The sequence below is a fragment of the Pagrus pagrus genome, assembly GCF_965226575.1.
Source record: "Pagrus pagrus genome assembly, chromosome: 13".
Lineage (NCBI taxonomy): Eukaryota > Metazoa > Chordata > Actinopteri > Spariformes > Sparidae > Pagrus > Pagrus pagrus.
Window position 1 is genome coordinate 24,030,677 of NC_140197.1, and position 21,140 is coordinate 24,051,816.

General features: G+C 41.2%; 2 protein-coding genes across 5 annotated transcripts; both read right to left on the reverse strand.

Annotated features, from left to right (window-relative positions):
- Window positions 1–286: 286 nt before the first annotated feature.
- kat2a (K(lysine) acetyltransferase 2A) lies at window positions 287–8,301 on the reverse strand. Its single transcript, XM_084371778.1, has 19 exons — window positions 8,207–8,301; window positions 7,734–8,022; window positions 7,257–7,380; window positions 6,958–7,103; window positions 6,741–6,830; window positions 6,357–6,538; window positions 6,049–6,240; window positions 5,649–5,755; window positions 4,954–5,058; window positions 4,503–4,639; window positions 4,206–4,414; window positions 4,008–4,134; window positions 3,659–3,769; window positions 3,429–3,572; window positions 3,214–3,328; window positions 3,093–3,129; window positions 2,582–2,645; window positions 2,419–2,503; window positions 287–2,303 (listed from the first exon to the last, which is right to left on the reverse strand). The coding sequence occupies exons 2-19, from the start codon at window positions 7,956–7,958 to the stop codon at window positions 2,110–2,112; spliced, it is 2,394 nt and encodes a 797-aa protein (XP_084227904.1). The 5' UTR covers window positions 7,959–8,022; window positions 8,207–8,301; the 3' UTR covers window positions 287–2,109.
- Window positions 8,302–9,859: 1,558 nt separating this feature from the next.
- On the reverse strand, window positions 9,860–20,279 carry rab5c (RAB5C, member RAS oncogene family). 4 transcript variants are annotated; one of them, XM_084371711.1, is made up of 6 exons: window positions 20,180–20,279; window positions 14,010–14,351; window positions 11,950–12,101; window positions 11,627–11,749; window positions 11,447–11,540; window positions 9,860–11,151 (listed from the first exon to the last, which is right to left on the reverse strand). In XM_084371711.1, exons 2-6 carry the CDS (start codon window positions 14,173–14,175, stop codon window positions 11,024–11,026), a joined length of 663 nt encoding a protein of 220 aa, XP_084227837.1. In that variant the 5' UTR covers window positions 14,176–14,351; window positions 20,180–20,279; the 3' UTR covers window positions 9,860–11,023. The 4 variants fall into 4 exon arrangements, with proteins under 4 accessions (XP_084227837.1, XP_084227839.1, XP_084227838.1 ...); XM_084371713.1 differs by lacking the exon at window positions 20,180–20,279 and adding an exon at window positions 19,735–19,921; XM_084371712.1 differs by lacking the exon at window positions 20,180–20,279 and adding an exon at window positions 19,686–19,921.
- Between the last annotated feature and the right edge of the window lie 861 nt (window positions 20,280–21,140).

Sequence of the window (21,140 nt, forward strand, 5' to 3'; positions counted from 1 at the left end):
AGTACTTACCAAGCAATTTAGGGAAACGTTTTTACCAATTAGACGTTAACTAAAGTAAATTACTAAAGGCAGTTAAGGTAGCTCACTTATTCTAGTTCTTCACAAGTCATAATGTGCCAAATTTAGTACCCTTTCAAAATGCCACCAACATTAATGCAGCATTTAATAAATGGCAATCCTTAATACTTAGTTACTTAAAAATGAGTGTATTTTTACATGGTTAACTAGTGCTTAGTCCACGTCAAGTGATCAAGTTTACACCTGGATGAGAAAAAGAAACCAACTGCACATTTAAGAAATGTTTAATTTAAAAAAAACCTTTATTTTCATGAACAGTATTACAGTTACAGTAAATGGCATTTATACCATAACTAGAGACAGTAGCCATCCTCAAACAGGTGGAAAGTTTCACTCAGACTGACCCTCTTAAGAAAATCTGAAATGCAGCATTGGTAGATTGAGGGAGAAGTATGCAATTGACAACCCTGAATAATGCAACACTGACATCACATCAGTAATTCAAAGCTAGTCATGATTCAAGTACAAAATAAACACACACTCACACACACACACAAACATACACAAGTCAATGGAACATTCAACAAGCAGGCTCAACCAGCATTGGACAGTTGAAGGTTTTAACAGCTCATTACAATGTTTGTAACGCTGTAAAACCTGCAACAACCGTGGCTAAAAGTTGCAGTTTTTCAAGAGTTCAAATTGTAAACTGTCCGCCATGCATTAACATTAACACCCACTACAGCTTGTGTATGGTGTGATAAATAAACCAGAGCACACTATGAGGACTGCTCGTTAGCTTCTCCCCCAACTCGTCCAGGTCTTTACAACATGAACTATCCAGTAAACCTGTGAGCACCACAAAAATGTGGCTGGACACTAAACAGACTACTTAGCATATGTGTGTGGTAGTGACTGTGCAACAGAGTCTAGCAACAGAACAAATCACCTGCAAGCACGGTAAAAGCTCTACTTATGTGTGACCTCTTCCTAAATGGAATAAAACCCTGCCAGTGGAAAATGGTGTATAAACAATGTGTAGCATATTTACTGTACAAATAAGTATCTATATGTTGTTGTCAACATGAAAACAACAGCGTTTTCTTGAAGGCAACGATCGGGTAAAATATTTTGTTTAGCACACAAGTGCTGGAAATATTTGATGCCCAGTCCATCACTTGCTGTTTCTCCTCGGTTATTCTCTGATGTTTTCATAATCTAACATTTGTTTAGAATAAAGAATAATGCTTAAAATAATGTTTCTGAAGTCCAAACAATAAATAATAGCATTTCTTCTGACCAACAGCAAAAAAATATCAAAGTTTCAATATAGACCGGAATGAAAAGGAAAAAAAAGCAACAAATCCTCAATATTGAGGTGCTAATATCTGCAAATGTTCAGTATTTGCAATTAATTTCACAATTGCATTGATGTATTTTTCACCAGCTGACTACTCGAGAGTCAAAGTACTGCCCATCTTTCTGTGCCAAGTGTTTAAAGGACTTCACCCCTCAAAGACCATTTATCTTAAAACCCATGATGATGGCTGGGATGTTCAAGTGTCTGTCAGTAACGGAAGGCAACGTGGCTTTAGGTCCCGAGGTCCAGTTTTCTGTGAAAAGAACTACACTACATATACATCTGCTCAAGTGACGGTTTCAAGCAAACTGGAATGAACAAATGTCATTAAATGTGACAAAACCAGGTCAATCATACTGTAACTAATGGTGGAAAGTGTGGCATTGTTATAACTTGGACCTATAACTTTGGTACACTTAATGAAACATGTAAATGCAGATTATTAACCCACTGCTAGTACTGGAAAAGTGAGAATGACAGAAGATAACGTTATGGGGAAAGATAATGCCATTTGGACACTTTGTAATGCTTTCCAAGCAACCCTCTTATGTTTGTTCAAGTCCAACAATTCCCTTGTAAAATCTGTCAGTCATGTACATACCATTTTATTAACTCAGATATGACAATAGCTAACGATGTTTTCCTCATGATCTGCTCCGTCTTGGTGTGTGGCTGACGTGAAAGTCGCTCCTCGTCTGTTGAGAAGTCGGTAAATAATTCTGCGGCCGAGTTCATTTCTCGATCAGACCTCCGTCTTTTAATTTGAAGTAGAAGAACTTCTCCAGGGTGTTGGCACACTTGCAGTACTCACTGTCTGGAGGGTTGTACTCGCGACAGTTGGTGATGATTCGCTGCAGGTCGGCAATGAAAAGCTTCTTGGTCACATAGTATCTGTTCTTCAGTCTCTCCGTCATGGTCTTCAGGTCTGTGGGGGACAAAAAGGAGACAACAACCATCGATGACAATAAGTTTAAATAAATAATAATTTCATAATTAAAAAAACAGAAAGCTGCTGTATAATCAAAGAGATGCTCACTGACCGATTGGAAAGCGGATGATCTCGTAATAATCTGGAGCCTCTGACTTTTTCACTGGTTCCATAAAGGGCCAGGCATCAGGATGAGTCTGTCGAGAGAGTAAAGTCCTGGTTAGTCTCTGTTGTGTTCTGTAGTGTGTGTGTGTCTGATGTAAACAGACTCTTACCTTTATCTGGGCCAGAAGGTTCTTCAACATGTTGTATAACACGTCAGGATCCTTCACCTCTTTGCTGCAAAAACATGTGGAACGAATGAAAAATAAGTAAAATGACTTCAGTTAGACTATAAAGCACAGACAGCTGCTACACAAACAGTCACTATGCGTAGAATAGAGTCCAAATTCTGATTCCAGCTTCTTAAATATGAATATTTTCTGGCTTTATTTTTTGTCATCTATGACAGTAAACTGAACACTGGTTGTGGACAAAACAAGATATTTGAGACCATGATTATATTCACCAAATACGTAATGACATAATTGAGAAAATGAAAATAAGCATTCATTTCAGGCCTGGTGTAGCATTATCAAGTTTCAGATGTTGCGGTGCCCCCCAGTGGTGCTTTCTAAATAGACACTGTGGCAGCCGGCAGCAGCACACAGAGCATCTGATCATTATTACATCAGCATTACACACACACCTCAACACTGCAACATTTAAATATAAACTAAAACCTACCCTTTGTCCTTGTTACTGGGTTTCCAGCCTGTCTCTCCTGGAAGAAAAAGCCATGTAAGTAATATGATAACACTGACTTTAAGAAAAATATGTTTTCATTGCACACAAACCAAACACTCACTGATGCCTGGAATGCTCTCCACTGGGATCTGTCGCACACCCTCTTTGAAGCAGGTGAGACCTGGATAAACCTTCCTGATCTGGCTCTGTTTCCTCTCAATCAGCTTCTTGATAATCTGTTATGAAGATTGAGATTTGTGGGGAATTAAAAACACAACGATTCACATCAGAGAACAAATTTTCCCTTCAGTGAGAAGATCTCAGAGCAGCACATACCTCCTTCTGTCTTTTAATGATATGAGAGAGCTCAGTGTAGGGGATTCTTGGGTTCAGCTCGCACTCCATGAGGGTCGCTCCCTCGTAGTCTTTGATGTATCCCAGGTATCGACTCTTCGGCACTTTGATGTCTTTGGAAAAGCCCTGGGAGGAAAGAACAAATTACTGACAGGATAGCATGAAGGGAGAGGTAAGGAGCAGAGCTAATGTGCAGGTCACGGTGGCAGTACCTGCTTCTTGAAGTAGCCGATGGCGTACTCGTCAGCGTAAGTGAGGAAATACAAGATGTTGTGTTTGATGTGATACTCCTTCAGGTGGTTCATCAGGTGGGTACCATAGCCCTTCAAACAAAACGACCAGAGAAAAGACAATGTATATAAAAAAAAGTAAGGCGAAGTGACTTCAACATGGAGGAAAAATAATTTTGCAGCTGTTTCTGTCTTTATCAAAGACCAACAATTAGGATATAGTGTTAGTTATGAGCCAGGCAAACTTAATGCAGAAGATAACTGTAATTATTGGTTATATGGTTAATTGTGAGTGCCACAGCGGTCTGAAGAGTAAATATTTATTATGTACCTTAACTTGCTCGTTGGATGTGACGGCACAGAAGACGATCTCCGTGAAGCCCTGAGTGGGAAACATCCTAAAACAGATGCCACCGATGACGCGGCCATCTTTGATAAGGGCAAGGGTCTTGTGCTTCCTGTGAAAGTTGTAGACATCAGTAAAGGGCACAGACATCTGATGACATGTGGTATGAGATCATCTACTTACGGGTCGAACACCAGTCGTGTGATGTACTCTTTGGGCATGCGAGGTAACTGATGAGAGAAGACGTTCTGCAGGCCGACCAGCCACATCAGGATCTTCTTGTTGGACTTCTGGGAGAGCGAGTTTCCAATGACGTGAAACTCAATGATTCCCCGCCTCTCCTCCAGCCTGGCAGTCTCATCACGGGCAGCGTTTGGCGTCAGCAGATTAGTCTAGCAATGTTAATATATCAACTGTTAGTACAACAAAATATGTCACGCTTGTTTTCTCTTGAGAAAAACACCTCGGATAATAACTAACCTCTGGTCCGAGCATAGCAGCAGGGTCAGTGATTGTCATCATGACTTCATTGACCAGCTCCATAGGAATGTCTCCCATCACACGGATTCGCTTGGCATCTTCCAGAGTCAACGCCTCGGGAAGTTTACGCTTCTCTCCTGAACAGACAGAGACATTACTCAGAAAGAAGCAATGAGAGGAGACAGCTATCAAAGACCTTAGATCCTACAGGGCAGTGGTTAGCAAACCCTCTGATTGCTTTGAGGGTTTTGTGGAAAAACAGATTTGTTTCCCTCGCAAAACAGGGGAAGTAAATAACACAAAATAAACCATAACTAAAAAAAAAACATCAGTACTGGTAAGAGCTATCTGCCCAGACATTGTTAACATTGTTATTAGGCCAGAATTTCACCATCAGTACAGCCCTTGAAAGGTAAAGGAGAATGAAAGAAACAGAGCAGTGCTCACAGACCTGTGATGGGCTCTGCACCTCCAGTGTCCATGCTGCCCAGAGAGGAGATGCTGCTCAGACCTTTTGGCAGAGCAGGAGAGCCGGACACTGCAGCAGGACTGATCACTGCAATAGAGAGACACCAGGGTACAAGTTTCATTAGAAAACATACAACAACCACTGTGACAGGAAATGTCAAAGTATATTCATATTATGTAAATTATATTAAGTATAGATACCCATCTATGTACTTTTACTTTCATTTCTGCACATATGTATTTGCACGATGCACAAAACCATGTTTCTGACAATGATAATGTAATGTATTTATTTGATTCCTAATCGGTTTACTACATATTGATCCTGTGTCTTTGCATGCTCCAACATATGAATTTCTTCTCAGCAGATCAATGAAGTCTGAATCGTGTTTGTTGTGAGATGATTTCACTTTTGTCTCTACTCAGTTGTTATTTTAACTTATCAACATCTGTGTTAGTTAATGTCAGTTAACTCCAGTTTGAGAATAGCAGCATGTTTACAGTCCCACCATCAAGTGACCTGATTTGAGATGATTTGAGAAAAGGTACTTCTTGGAATTATTATGAATACAATCCAAAAGCTGAATCACAAGATGTTGTGATGTAATAAAATTTTCTGGTCCCATTCGCCAAAAAATATCACAGCCAAGTGACCATCAGGCCGTACACCCGCCTCACCCGTCTGGTGTCCCAGCTGCGTGCCGTCAGAGGCTGGCATGGTGAAGTCGGCCTCCCAGATGGGTGAATTGTCACCATAGATCTCCTCCTCAAGCATGGACAAGAACCTGATGACATTCAGTGAAAATTTCAAAATCAAATATTAGTAGGAGCTGATGCCCACAGGGGAAGCAAAACAAAGCTAACGCACCTGAGAGCAGGAATAATAAACATATATATAGAAAAGGACAGTTTTTTGATATTTGACTGACTGTAGATCAACATATATGCAAATGCAGGTGCTAAGAGCAGTGAAGAACCTGATATTAAGGACTTTTTCCACATTTGAAAGAACACCAATGAATGGGATAAAATATGGATCTGAAATGGATTCTCTGTCATTTCATGATGCTGCCCTTACTTGGGAAAGTGTGTGAGGATGAGTGTGCGTTTCTCTGGCAGCAGTTTGTCCTTCTCCACTCTGAACTTCTCCAGGAGCTGCCGTCGGGTCACAGTGAAGATGGACTTGAGCAAACTGCGGCCGAACACGTGCGTGGTTTCATAGCGCGGCAGGCTGTCGTTACTCTGGGGGACGTGACAGTAGCACAGCCACCTGGAAGTCAAAAGGAAAAACACTGCTATTGAAAAACCTGATGCCAGCATCCAACACAGAAGTCTAAAATGTAAAATCACATTCCTGCTTTCTTTAATAGGAACATATCCACTCACCTGGTGTAGTCCACTTTGTATGCTGTCCCGTCGTCCTTCTGGGTGCGCTGCCGGTACTGTGTCGGTGTCTCCAGCTTCCAGTAATTTAGGCACAAGAGGAACATCTTTGACAACTCAAACATGGTCTGCCTTTCCTTTGGTGCCAGGTGGCTGAACTTGTACTGAACAAAGTTCAGAACCCCCTTTGAAAGGAACATGAAACAAAAGAAGGGAAAAGAGGCAGCAGAAAAAGAGAGCACAATATAAATGTGTTATTAGACAATGCAGCAGCAAGGCATGAGAAGGATGTCCACCTTCAGGGGCAGGCAGTATACTGTTGTTGCTCTTCCAGCTATTGCTTTACATCAGGATATGACATGTAGATGCCTTTAGTTTCAAGCTAACCTGCTCGATGTTGGGCTTTTCAAAAGGTGGACTTCCAAGAGATCCCTCTACGACTGGCTGGCTCATCTGCAGGATGCATTTCCTCAGCAGCTAAAGGGAAATGGTGTAAAAAAAGAAAAATGTTCATTGTTTAATGATGACACTCACTCCAAGGACGTGTCATTCTTGGTAGGTCTGTTTTACCGTTTACATTGACGTGAGATACATGTTTGCTTACCTTGAAAAGGTAGAAGTACACCTGTTTGGTGTCAGTGTCCTCCTCTTTATGTACAGACATAAAAAGGTTCTCCACATCCACCACCATCCCCAACAGCCTGTTAATCTCATCCTCAGACACATTCTCCAGGTGGGAAACATGATCAGCTGTAGGTACAGAAGAAATTAAACATATATTAAGCTAACATTAACAAATAAAAGGTCAAACAACGTTTATGAAGAAGAAGTCCCTAGAATATAGCTTTATATGCTACTGGGTGGAGGGCTGGGATGTATATATGGAGGCTGGTTAGTTTGTACCCAGAGCATGTCCACAGCTGCGGCACGGCTCGCTCAGGCTGGCTGCTTGCTGTTGCAGGTCCATACGTGTGGCTGATGGTGGATTTGGGTTTTTCCATCCATTGCACTTGCATGTGTCAATAGCCTGGGAATAAGTACAATATACTGAACACCAAATAAAGTGACTCAAACAGTGACCAAGCTGCTGCTTTTATACATCAGTGAATGACTAAACAGTTGACGCTGAAGCTAGCTGGTACTACATCCATCTTCAAAGATTTAATGTGAATAATACAAGTGTCCGAGAGACAGTCTAGCTAGCTGCCTAGCTAGCTACAAAAGTTAACACTTACGTTACGTTACAACGCTATTTGTTTATGTTTTTGTTCGCTCTGCCTTCACTGTGCTACTGTTTGTTGCCCCCCGTACACTAATGCTAATACTACCGAGGAGTGCTTTGTTGTGGTGAACTTTGGCTAGCTAAGTTAAGCTAGCTACCTTGCATGCGGAGAATACGCCAAGTTTCTCAAGCTTTTTCGCCCGTGGGAAAGCTCGCACTTGGGCTTTCTTCTGGCTTGCACGCTGTTGCTGGCTGAGTCCCGGTCTGGCGGGGTCGCTATTCCCTGACCCGGAGCCAGTCGCGGCGGTACTGGACCCAGCTGACCCAGCAGACTGGGCTTGGAGAAGCCGGGGTTGCAAGGCCTGCGCCGCCGGGTCCGACATCTCCACGCTGCTGCTCTCTTCCTCTGCTCCCGTTTAGCTTGCGTGCTGCCTTCAGGTGCTGTCGCTAAAATTGGATTTAAGAGAACCACCTCAGTTTTCACAAGTGGAAATTATTTTTTTCCATGTAAACAGTGGCGTTGAGAGCATACACACACCACACAAAGTAATTGTACCCTCGAATAGACCTTTCGATACAGTATTATATTTTTAAAGCAGAAATATGACTGCAAAATACGTTAGTTACTTACTTCAACATCCCAAAATGACGTGACCACCCATTAAATATCTACTTCTTCTTCTGGCATTATCAACTTCACGTCATTGTCGATATAACTCCACATTCAGGTATCTACACTTCTGCCTAATTTGCACGTTTTATTATAAAAGTCATTACCGGAAGTTGTGGTGTGCTTTTTTATGTCTGCCTTGATGCTCTTGAAGTTGTTGGTTGTTGATCAGTGGCCTCCAGTGGTCACAGTGCGTAACTGCACCTCTGGCTAAATATAAAGGTGTTTAATGGTAGATGTAGTTTATTTTTGAGTTACTAATGTCATAAAAACGCTTATAATCACGAGGGCTGTACAGATGTTAGTGTATGTAACCATGTAATGTAGTCATATAATAGTAAAGTAGGCTACAGATACCTTTGGCCTCAATCATTGCGCCCTCCAGTGGCCACAGTCATCAACTGCAACACAAATGATTGAATCAAACTAGTGTTAATGCAGCCATGAGACCACAAAGCCACTTCCGGCTGTTGCTTTTCAAAATAAAGTGACCCTTTCAAACACCCTGAAAATGAATAATCAAATCTTAAAATGACTGCTATATACTACTTAAAATTAATTAGGGATATTGGGATATGGGTACACGGATATGGAATAACAGTCAAATGAAATGTGCTGCATTATTTTTGGGGACCAAAGGTATTCATGAAACACAAAATAAAAATTGAGATGTGTCACAGAATAATCAAGCAAAACACAAAAATATCCCTATATATATATGTGTGTGTGTGTGTGTCTATACATATATATGTATATATATATATATATATATATATATACATATATATATATGAGAGAGAGAGAGAGAGAGAGTTTTTTGACAGTAGGAATATATACATCAATTTATACTGCAGTATTAATAAGTGCATCCACTGATGTGTACATAGTTGCATTAATAATGTTAATTAATAATAATGTTGTTAATAATGTTAGTTTTGTTATGTAATTGAGCTAAAGTGCAGCCTGACACATATAATGGACAGCGCTTGCTATTAATATGACCTTACTTATCGGTAGACAGAATAGTACAAACATTGCAGTGTCTCTCTTTTTTTCTTATAATCTCCAGGAGGTACCAACAAGGCAAATGCACTTGAACACAACATGCATTGTCTGGGCTGAGGATAATGGGACATAAGTATTAATACATCTTATTTACAAATGTTGTATATTTGCAAATCATATTCCCTTCAGCATTTACACTCTTGTGCAGTATAAAAACAATTAGTTATTTTTGTTTAGAGATTTGCATTTTATAACCTCTGACCTAAGATGGTTTAAATTAAAGAAAATATTTCACTGTCAGTTTTCTCTAGTTATGAAATGACTGAGTCATTACTATCAGGATAAGGTGAAATGATTAAACAGGCATACAAAAAGATACCTTCCCCTTGTTTATTGGTAAAATTACATTTTTTTTCTTATTTCTCTACCCATGACCCCACCCCTCCCCATGATCCCCCACCTAGCAGCAGCGGCTGCTGTGCAGGTACTGTTGTGCTAGTTGTTGATGCCATAACAGGATGACAATGCTGCCGAAAGCAAACCCTCCCTGATATGAACAGTAAAAACAAAGAGAGAAAAGAAAAAGGAAAGGAAGCTGACGATAACATCTCAATTCACAAAGATGATGAGACAGAACCAGTGCATTTAATACCATAGATTTTCAGAAAAAAATTAAGACATAAAAAAAAAAAAAAAAATCCATCACAAAATAATTAAGGTTAACGAAACATCATGTAGAGATTGGGAAGATATTGTTTTGACAATAACTACTGATTGATTATAAACTTGAAAAGTCTGATACAAATACAGCAATGTTGTCAATACACAGTTGTGATTTTGGTCAAGAAAACAAATCTTGCTTCATGTATTTGTAATTGTACACTGATGATTCAAAAACATTACATTAATGCTAAAATTACTCATGGGTGATAATGTTAATAAAGTACTACTTACTGTATATGGTTCGATAACATAGATGGATGATTGTAAAACCTTAAAGGCTTTAAAAATCATACTGAACAGCCTGTGTCAAAAGAAGTTGAAGTAATAATAATAGTGATAACAATAACAATGTAATAATTCATTCTACACAGCTCTATCAAGAAGGAAATCTGTCCATTCCCGTCCTCCTGTTACGAACCTTCTCTCTTCATCTTTTCCAGGAAGCGGACCAGGAACAAGACAGAAAAGTGAAGGACTGCTGCATGCACCTGGACTGGAAAGTTTTAACATTGTCATACGACCATGATGGAAATACTTAAGAAATTTATGGTGCGTGGCAAAGCAGGGGGTAGAAGAGATAGGACAGGGCCAATGAGCCTGTTTATATTCCTTCTTGTTGCATTATTTTTTCCCTATACACAAATACAGAAACAAAGGTGAGCAGGATGGCCCTTTAAAGTGCCACTGATAATGACTGATCTTTTTTTTTTTCCTTCTTCCATGAATGGGATGCGTTTTTTTTCCCCTAAGGTGACGTCAAGTGTCCATCATCAATAGAGAGGTCATGGATTGGCAAGTCCTCGGGTTAAAACATGATTCTGTAAATAAGCCTGTGGGTTGATTTCTTGGTCTGTTGGTTGGTTCGTCGGTTGGAACCGGGTCTGGCAGTTTACTGGCCAAACAGTTTATTGGTGCTGTGTTGCTCAGAGGGTAGTTGGTCCGACCGTGGTTTGGTTGACCGATGGGACGTTGTTTGACAGCTGGCTAATATCTGGTCTGGTTGATCGAAGCTGTAGATTGGTTGGGTCAGCTGACTTGTTGTTGTGTTAGTTAGTTCCCGCCCCCACAGCACTGGCCACTTCTGCCCTGTGGTGCAGCTTCCTGCAGGTCCACTCCACCTCTGGCCCGTCCACCGGTGCCCGCTCCACCCTGAGGCTCGTTCTTGGGAAGCTTCTTGGCTGTTTTGGATCAGAAGAACAATTTATTACTTCCTGCACTGTGGTAACAAATGACTAGTTTCAGTGTTGATTATTCTGACTATTTTTTTTTAGCACCGTTTTGTCAATAAAAGATTAGAAAGTAGAGCCGGACCATTACTGGATTTTTGGGGCGGGTGCCAAATTGGCTGATATATCGGTGATGCTCCATTTGAAAATAATGACAACTACTTTATTTAAAGCCAGAGGTGACATCAACAAAAGTCTAGTTTACATAACCGTTAATGTGTCCTTGTGAGTTTTAAGGGGCACTTACCTATAGCCATAAAAATCTCATTGACATTCATAGCAGTCTTGGCCGAAGTCTCCATGAACAGCAAACTGTTGTCATCTGCATATGCTTGTGCTTCCTGTAGAAACAAAAGAGCAACAGGCAAATTGACAGCTTGTTCTAATGTAATTAATAATTTCCCGACTGTTAAAATCTTCTCTTTACCTGGAAATCTACAGCTCTCTTGTTGGCCAGATCCGCTTTGTTTCCTGCCAGTGCAATAACAATATTCGGGCTGGCCTGTCGCTGCAGCTCCTTCACCCAGTTCTTTGCACGTGTGAATGTATCCTTTTAAAAAAAAACACAATGATGAGACACAGTGCTTTTAAACTTTAAATCCCTGATCCAGGTTTTACATGGCAGAGGAGCAAAGGTCTGTAGCTGTCTCTTGAAGCAAACAATCATCAACCCAAGCTGGGAGACAAGGGACAAATGACACAAGACTTTCAACTGTCTTTGACTTCCTGCGTCTGTCAACGCTAACTTACTGTGTTGGTGATGTCGTAGACCACGATGGCAGCCTGGGCTCCCCTGTAGTACATGGGTGCTAAGCTGTGATACCGTTCCTGTCCTGCAGTGTCCCAGATCTCAAACTTGACTGTTGTATCATCCAAACATACTGTCTGTGTGAGGAAGGCAGCTGGAAAGAGAATAAAATCAGAGAATTACACTTGTGTTCGCAGGACTCATGACTGAGGCTTCTAAATGCAGTGATTAAGATTATAAAAAGACAAAAAAGGAAGATTTCAAATTTAATTCAGGGAGGTATGGTGCTATATTAACCACCAAAGTCCAGCACTAGTGCAGCTGGAAATACACAAAACATTAAAGAAATATCAGGTTTACAGTAACAACATAGAGAGGAGGCTCAATAGCACACAACTCGCTTACTCAGCCGACTGTCACATGACAGAGGAAACTGAGCACATACTTTAAAGCTTTGTAATCTTTGACCAGGCGTGCAGCTGACCACAAGTTCAGTAGAAGTGAAAACATGCTGACTCGTTTTGAGGCTTCTGTGAGTGTAAGCACTGAACATCCTGTCTGTTCATCCTAAAGCCACATTACTCAGAAGATTTAGGAAACATGGAAGTGTTGGTGAAGCATGCAACAAAAAAGAAGTGACAGAAAATGTAAAGCTGGTGCTAGTTAATATATTAATGTAGTTAATGTCTCAGTTTACCAGATAAAGTCTACTAGCAAACTAGAATTACAAGTAGAGTGATAGAAAATTAAATAAAAGAACTGTTTTGATAATCGATTAATGGTTTCAGTAAATTTTCTAGTAAAAATGCCAATCATATACTAGTTCTGGCTTTTCCATTGTGATCATTGGCCAATGTGAATTTCTTATCTTGCCAGCCTTATTTTCTTATAAATTCAGTCACTATCTACTCACACTCATGCTGATGGAAAGTTGGGTAAAGTTTTGTAGCCCACAAAACATTTCGAAGAGCTGAAGTAGAACTGATTTAAAAACGCTAAAACAAGTGAGAAATAAAATAAAAAGGCTCCATAAAGTCTCAGGAAGCCAAGAACCCAAATTGATTTGAAGAGACAATATTTACACTCCGGACGTGTGTTGAGCTTGTGAACCCACTTCAGACGGGGAGCAGTTAAGAGTTGGATTGACTCGTTGAGGTTGAGCAACGTCATTGTGCTGTGAAGCTCCGGAGATGATTTTTAGTCATCAGCATGGGGGGTGAGCAGGTAATGAGTGGCATTTCATTTTTGAGTGAACTTATCCTGCTAATAAGCTTTGGTAAGCCGGTGGGAAAGATGTGAGCGAAGTTAATGAAATAATGAACAACAGGTTCAGTGACTTCTCAGAAGTCAGCCGCTCCAGTGGAAACATGTCACGGTTGTTTTTCGATCTGGACTGAAGATTTGCACCTGACATCACAGTTAAAAGTTGACTTCTGCAGCCCTCAGGCTGTAGTTACAGTCATGTAGAGCCAACACATTTAAGCACAGCACTTTGCAAAATATCATAGTTACAGACAGTATCATATTCTTCTTTTAAAATGACTCTTTGATCAGCTTCACTGATCTACAAGAGGTCCAGGAAACCCCCCATTGTTGTCTCAATTCCTTCCTGTTTCAAACAACTATACTCCTCTGCTGCCAAAGAGCGAGAGACGGAACAAACTATTTTCTGCCCTTTATCTAAAAGATATGTACGCAATATGTTTCTGCAAAATCAAACTACATGTCTGCCATGTGTGAAGAGCTAGGTGGCTCATGGGAGAGTCAGCTGATCAGCTGCAGAGAACTGGTTCTGCCAGCCCTCCTCCTGTACAGGCTCTGACATCAGAAAAGATTAAGACCTACAACCGAGCAGTTCTTCTGTACTGGCAAGGACATGTTTTCTTCTGCTTCAGCATTCCTGTTGTGTCCACTGACATGTTGAAAAAGTTTTAGAGTGAGTACAAGATAACAAAAAAAGAAAGATTATCTACAGCTGAATTATGCATGGGTTGGAAACTTCAGAGCTGAAGAGATGTACAGCTGTGAAGCAGTTAAACGTGACAGGACAGCCAAGCCTCACCTCCGATGGTGCTCTCCTGGTACTCATGGAACTGGCCTTTGACAAAGCGCAGCACCAAGCTGGACTTCCCCACCGCCGATTCCCCCAACAGCACCAGCTTGAACTGGCATATCTTGTTGCTCGCTGCTGTGCCGTTGGTCCGTGCTGGTCCGCCTCGCCCTGCCATGGCGCAGTGTTGAAGACTGGGAGCAAGCCGGGTGAAGAGGGAGGAAGTCTGGTTGAATTTAGGCTTGGGTTTGGTGCAGGGGCTTGCGAGGGCTGGGTGAGGCTGAACTAGACAGGGGTATGTTCAGTTCAGGCAGGTAGATGAGCCAGGGGAAGAGGAGACCTCACCAGTGGGAGCTGGAAAACACCACACAATTAGTAAAATATAGTTTAACTGTAAAATATATCAACAGTAGCTAAGTTTACATTGTTGTTGACATAAAAACCTGCATCACACTGGGACTGGGCCTTCAGATAAGATCTGTTATTTAACTATGTTTAGTATAAACAGTGCTGTCTCATTTGAAGCTGGGTGCTCTGTCATGCTCCTACAGGCTGTCTTAACAGTGTGTTTTTACATCACTGTACACTGCTTTTACTTTAGCTTTACTTCAGTATTTTAAAATAAGATAAAGACGTTAAACAAATGTACAAACTACAAACTCCTCCAACTACATTTGAAGAAATGCAAAACAAACATTTACATATATAAATATATATATATATATTTATATGAATATACATAAACCATACAAATTGTGCATGTCCGGCACATCTCTTCCTATGAGTCATCTCTTAACAGATGTCTGCTGCTGTTTTTACATGGTGTTAAGTTGTCTGCTGCAGTTTCCACGATGCTGCACCAAACCCCGCTAATGTACTAAAAATAAACCATTAACATTAATCAGCAAGTCACACAGTAATTATCTTCAACACTGCAGCGTCCAGTCACCGTATTTCGCTGAGGCATGAATAAAATGTAAGCTATGTTTTTGACTCATTCTTGTTGCGGTACTTTATAATCTGAGAGGCTGACTTACGAAAAAAAACTTTCACAAATAGTTCATCCAGCCTGATTTGGCACAAAAAAGCTTCACAACGTCACTTGATAAGACAAAAATAAGCCAACGGTTTTTTCTCTTTACTCAGGCCTGCTTTGCGTATCTGAAACCTTGCCTAATCTTTTTTTCAGTTGGGTGATACACATGAGGTCAGCCAGCTTCTGCTTGGTCAAAAGACAGGAAACACAACTCAGCTCAAAGCAGGAAGTTAAGATTGCAGAACACATTTTTACTGCTGAGCACATTAAAAGTTGGGATAGCCTCAGCTTTGTTTCTCAAAAAGAGTAAGAGGTTTGACTGTTCCTGAGTGAGAAGGGAAACATCAGGACTGGATTAAATAGTCTATAGGGTTTGGTTATGCGGTGCTTTTTCTCGGCTCGATACTGAGCTGGGTTTAAGCTTCAGCATGTGACAACAGGTCACGGCTCCGTCCATAAAATATTCAGAACTGGCATGTTTCATTTGACAGTGTACCAACCATGCAGCATGCAGCTAATTTCTGCTGTGCAGGTTTATCTCTACCATCATGTGTTGTAGCATTAGTTTAATTTTAGACATTGCAGAGCGTCATAGGACCTAAAAACATACCAGCACCTTTACTGTTTTCCCCCTTTATTCAATCTTAAAAATAAGTCTGCTTACTTAACACAGTGGCATTGCATGTGTTATGATTAAAGAAATAGTCTCGAACTTCAAAATGTTACCAAATGTGTTTACTTTCAATATGCATTTTAAAAAGGGTGCACGGAAGTACACATGTCCACCTGCAGTGGAGACATCTCTGCAGTGCACTAAAAAGGTCTAACAGGCAGACAAACACCATCACAAGGCGTGAAAGAGCAGAGGGAGTCCTTCACAGCGGTAGCGGAGTTGGAGAACGAATAAAGGCACTCTGTTCACTGGGTCAAAGTCGGTCTGTACTCATTTGATTGCAAGCCGCAGAGCTGAGCTCTCACCTGTTCACATTCCTCACGACAGGAAGCAAAGAGAGGGGGGGGGGCACGCCGACTAGCAAGCGCCTCAAATCTAGCCCAATTGCAGAGGAATGTTTTATTGTAGACAAAATATATTAGATCACTGAAAGCATGTTTCAGTGATCCTGTGGGAAACACTGCGTTATCTTTTACTGAAAAGTAAGTCTTCATCGCATATGGACAATTTTAGAAACTGTGCATTTGTCTGGGTACAGAACCACAGATCCAAAAGGTTTGGATAAGAGAGGTGGTGGGTAGTGTGGACTTATTTCAAGAACAGGCCTCACTTTGCTGCAGCGATTCACAGGAGGAATACAGCGAAGGAAGGTTCAAAGGCCTAAAGAGTACAAAGTGTGTCCTTGCCTCCTTGGCTGAAGTTTTTGCAAGCAACAGATACTGCAGGACACAACTATTAGGAAACAATTACTGCATCAGTTCTACACACACTGATCGTATACACCGACTGTATACAATGTCAAAAGGTAGACGTGGTCCTCTAGCTTGCAATCAGAGGCTCTTTGTTGCACAGAGACAGACCTGCGCACATCTTAAGCAGCCTGCGATGAATGCTTTGATGGCATCCCTAATGGGCTCTGAAGACCTCCACAGGGAAGTGGGTCAGAGAGAGACAGTGGGACATGGGTCAGAGAAAAGGGGAGGAGAAAAGGCAGGAAGAAGGAGCAAACTAGAAGGAGAGCCTGTGAAATATTCATCATGGCCTCCCCTACGCTCTGCTGCCAGATATCCAGGCACTTAACAGAGACTGCAGTGCATTGATCTCTTAAATGTTGGGATGTGTGCGCAAATTAAATACCTGTATGGATGAGAGCTGATATTTAATATTCCAATGAATACTTGTGGTTCATTCTATGAAAACTCCCACAGTCATTTAGTCCCTTTCTCTGTGTTGTGTTGTCGCATGTAGCAAAAACAAAGAATGAGAGGATACGGACGGTGGCATTACTCATTAATGACAGTAATAAAGTGACGTCATTCTCATTGACATAAGAAAATTCATGGTAAAAAATTCTTTGTACTGCAAACTCCGACAAAATGATTAGATCTGAGTTCCTGTTAAGAACAAGTTCCCAGAATTTTTTAAGACTCCTAGCTTCGAAGAAAATAACCATTTTATTATGTATTTTGTACAGTGGCCTTTATGGTATTTTGTGCAGGAGCGTCAAGTGTTGTGGCACGAATATTCAGACAAAGTTTTGATTCTTCTCTTCATCCGCGGCACAAAAAAAAGCCTAATTTTTGCAAAAATGTCATTAAAATTAAAACAACAACTACAAATGTGTTTTTTTTTCCATTGGAGGCAATGCAATCTAAAATTTGGCAGGAAGTTCTTGACGAGGAAGTTGGCTTTTGATTATAGAATATAAACATATAATTAGTAGCATACTCAACAAACAACGTGCCAATGTGTAATGACTGTGCAAAAATCTGAACTCAGTCATAAATTCCATTTAAGTTGTAGTCCAACAATCTCTGCAGTTGGTGTCATTTACCAGTTTTGTGAAAGCAAGCAGGGACTTGTGCTGCTCACTTCAGGTGAAGGGTGGGGTCCTGGAAGAACCGGTGGCGTCTGATATGAGGGATGCATCACCATCCTCCCTTTGCCAATTATGCCAAATGGTCTCGCCAGGAAGTAGGAAATTTCCACATAGAGTGAAACCATTTGCTCAAGACCTACAGATAATGGGTTATATAGCTTCTATATGGAACACGATAAAGACACAGGAGCATAACAAACCTTGGGATTTCAAGTAAAACAGGAAAAGCTCTTGATCCAAGTTAAGCTCTTCCACAGTTTTGAGTTTCTAATAAAGAATGGCTTTGGGAGTAGTGGCAGGGAAACCGGTGACATAACTCAGGAAAAGCAAACAGGATACTCATCACCAGCAGTTAGCCACGTCAATAGGGAATCACAGGTACTTCCTTTTCTCGTGACTTCAGTGTGAAAAGCTCAGCATCCTAACGCAGGACTAAAAGTTATCCATGGCCCAGACCAAAGTCAGCACCTCCCTCTAAAATCACAGTCAAAAATTCAGACCTAACCCACAAGTTTAAAAACATTTACAACACGGTTACAAAACTGCTCACCATTTGAGATTACTACAGTATAGGCTGAGTCTTGCACAGTTTTTCCTATGTCTAAACATGGCACTTGAAAAAACAAAAGCAGACCTTCTCTTGCAAGTTCTTCCTTTATGCAAGAAAATCTGAGAGCAAATACCTTTGTACTTCTTTGGGTTTCCTAGCAGTTTTTTTCCCGGAAATGATCAGAGCAAAAGCTTTAAAATCGACTCCTTTTTGAAGATATAAAAAAACATGTTCGATAGGGCATAGTTGTTGGAAAACAGAGCACTCGGTTCATAATACACTGTAGAAAATTAAAGAACACTACTATGTAGGGCTGCAAAAACTGATTATTTTCGCTTAAGCGCCAATTCTATTGTTGTGATTAATCGATTAGTTGTTCGGTCTATTAAATGTTTCAAAATGGTGAAATATTTCAATGAATCTTCCCCCAAGGCCAAGATGACGTCCTCAAATGTCTTGTTTTGTCCACAAACCAAATCTTCTTTAAAAACATTACTCAAACTGATGAACTGATTATAAAAATAGCTGACAACTAATGGAGCCCTACCATGCCAAATTCCCAACCTCAGACAGCGCTGAAACATAACCTGATTAAGAAAAGAGAGGTGCCCCTTAGTAGTAACCCCCTACACAAATGTTATGTATACACTGATGGGGGACATACTCACTGTCCTTCTATCAGGACTGGTCTGTCAAGATGCGTCACCACTTTGTAAGGACAAGGTCCATACGCCATAAACGTAACATGTGCCAAAGCAAGTCATTGTAAATCCATTCTGCGTCCCAAAGGTCCGAACTCTGCGCCCCCTATTAAGTCATAAAGAGGAGCTTCGAAGGCACATGCAGTACGTGAATATATTGGCTCTTAAATATAGACACATGCTAATTGGCTGAATTAACAACAACAATAATGTCAGCAGTAATGGCAGCTTTATGACACCTAATGTGATGACACTTCTGAAAGCTTGCTGGTATTTAAAAGGCCTGAGAGTGAAAAACTGAACCCTATTTACTATCTCAAATGAGTGCCCAAGTTAAAGCTACAAGGCAAATGTGAAAACAGACCAAAGGGACATTAAACTAAACGTCAAACGACCTGTTCAAAGTAGGTTCACTTGAGAAAAACAGGAGACTTGACAGCTAACTCACACACAACCTGTGACTGTGAGGGTAACAACAATTACAGCTATGGGACAGCTATGTTTGACCCAACAAGTGCATCCGAGCATAGTTACAATTAAATTAAAGTTAGCTAGTTGAAAGTTAGTCTAAAATGTTTACCTCTGTCCGGTTGCGACTAGCTAGACTTGGCTAACTCGTAAACCCACCACAGCAGACAGGTTAGCGGTTGAGAAAATAACGACCTGAACGTTGCTAACCGAGATGTGTCCGGTAGCTAAATTAAGACAACATGAAGTTGACGCAGCCGGTCAGAATAACGCGACCGCCATCAATAACTCACGCTAGGTAGCATAACACTGACTCGTAGTTGTGCCAACTCACTAATGTCGACAGGCTAACTTAAGCGACATCGTTAAATTGTCACTCACCTAGCATGACCACTAGCTTGCTAGCATGAATCGTCGTTTAAAAACTCACGATAAGCTGCCGAGAGGAAAACTTGAATTCTGATGGCGCTAGCTAGGTTAGCACCTCTAGCCAACTGTCGAAAACGTCAATAGACAACTTTCCTTTTCTCGGCCGCACGTCGTCAGCTGTTTGACATTAGACCACCTCGAAAACTCGGACTTGTTCCTGTGTCTGCTGCGGACATACATACATGTCACACGCCTCTCAGTAGTGTACGTGCCGGGGCGTTGGGGACGTTTTGTGTGGTGTCACAGGGCTAGAAGCTCGTAGCCTCTCTCGAGCCAGTCTGATGGACATTTCGGCTGAACCCGGACTTGGCTGATCGGTTGATCAAAAAATTTGACAGAGGGCATCTAAATACGATTAACAGCTGAGCCGGGAAAAAAAGGGGCCAGCACGCGTTCAGCGTTGCTCTTCATCACCATCCTCTGTAATTTCAAGTTGTTAGACTTACAGTACTTTTTCTTCTTTCGCTGGTCTCATCGGCGGCGGCTGTCTTCTTCTTCTTCTTGGGCTCTGGCCTTCCCTTCCGGTTAGCGATTTTTCCGGGAACGTCCCACTTTTTGTCAGCGGCTGTCTGACCAATGACAGCAGCGGCAGCCTGCAGCAGACAGCAGCCCTCTGCAGCGCAGGGAGGGAGGGAGGGAGGGAGGCCTGCAGGGTCATGTGTCGTCTTCTCATCAGTCCACAGCTTTTAATTTAAACACAGTCATATCTCCAGGAGGGAAAGCCTGGGTGGGGCACCTGGCCCTGTCCCTGGCCCCTTTATCTTTTGTAATGATGAACCAGAGTCTTTATCACATTTATTTTACTTTTGTACACACTGATGTACACAATGATGTAATGTAAATTTGAATTTCCCCACATATCCTTTAATTTAAAAGGTTTCCTGTGCGAATTTAAAGAATATATTAAAACTCTGGCACTTATTAACACTAAAAATAAGTAACAAAGCTGTTAAGCTGTACAAATGTACAATGTACCTTTTATTTCTTCCATGTTCCCATTTCTTCTACCTTTATAACCCCAAGCAGATTCAGTTTGCAGTCATTATTTATTTGAATGTCTTATATTTATGTTCCATAATATGTAGTACATGTCTGATGTGTTTGTTTTTCTTTCTTTCTTTTTGTCCTTTCAAGGTTTTATTGACAGGACAGCCTAGAGAGATGAAAGGAGCTGGGACGAGAGAGAGGGGGGATGACACGCAGTGAAGGGCTACAGGTCGGACTCGACCCCCAGGCTGCTGCACCGAGGAAAGGGCCTCTGCACATGCCCGCTCTACCAACTGAGCTACCAGGGTACCCAATATATTTGATTGTCTTTTGATACAATTCATAAGAAAAAATAATTAAACATAGTTGTGAAACTGACTTACGGTTAAACCCTCTTCAAATGGCTTCAAACAGCTAATC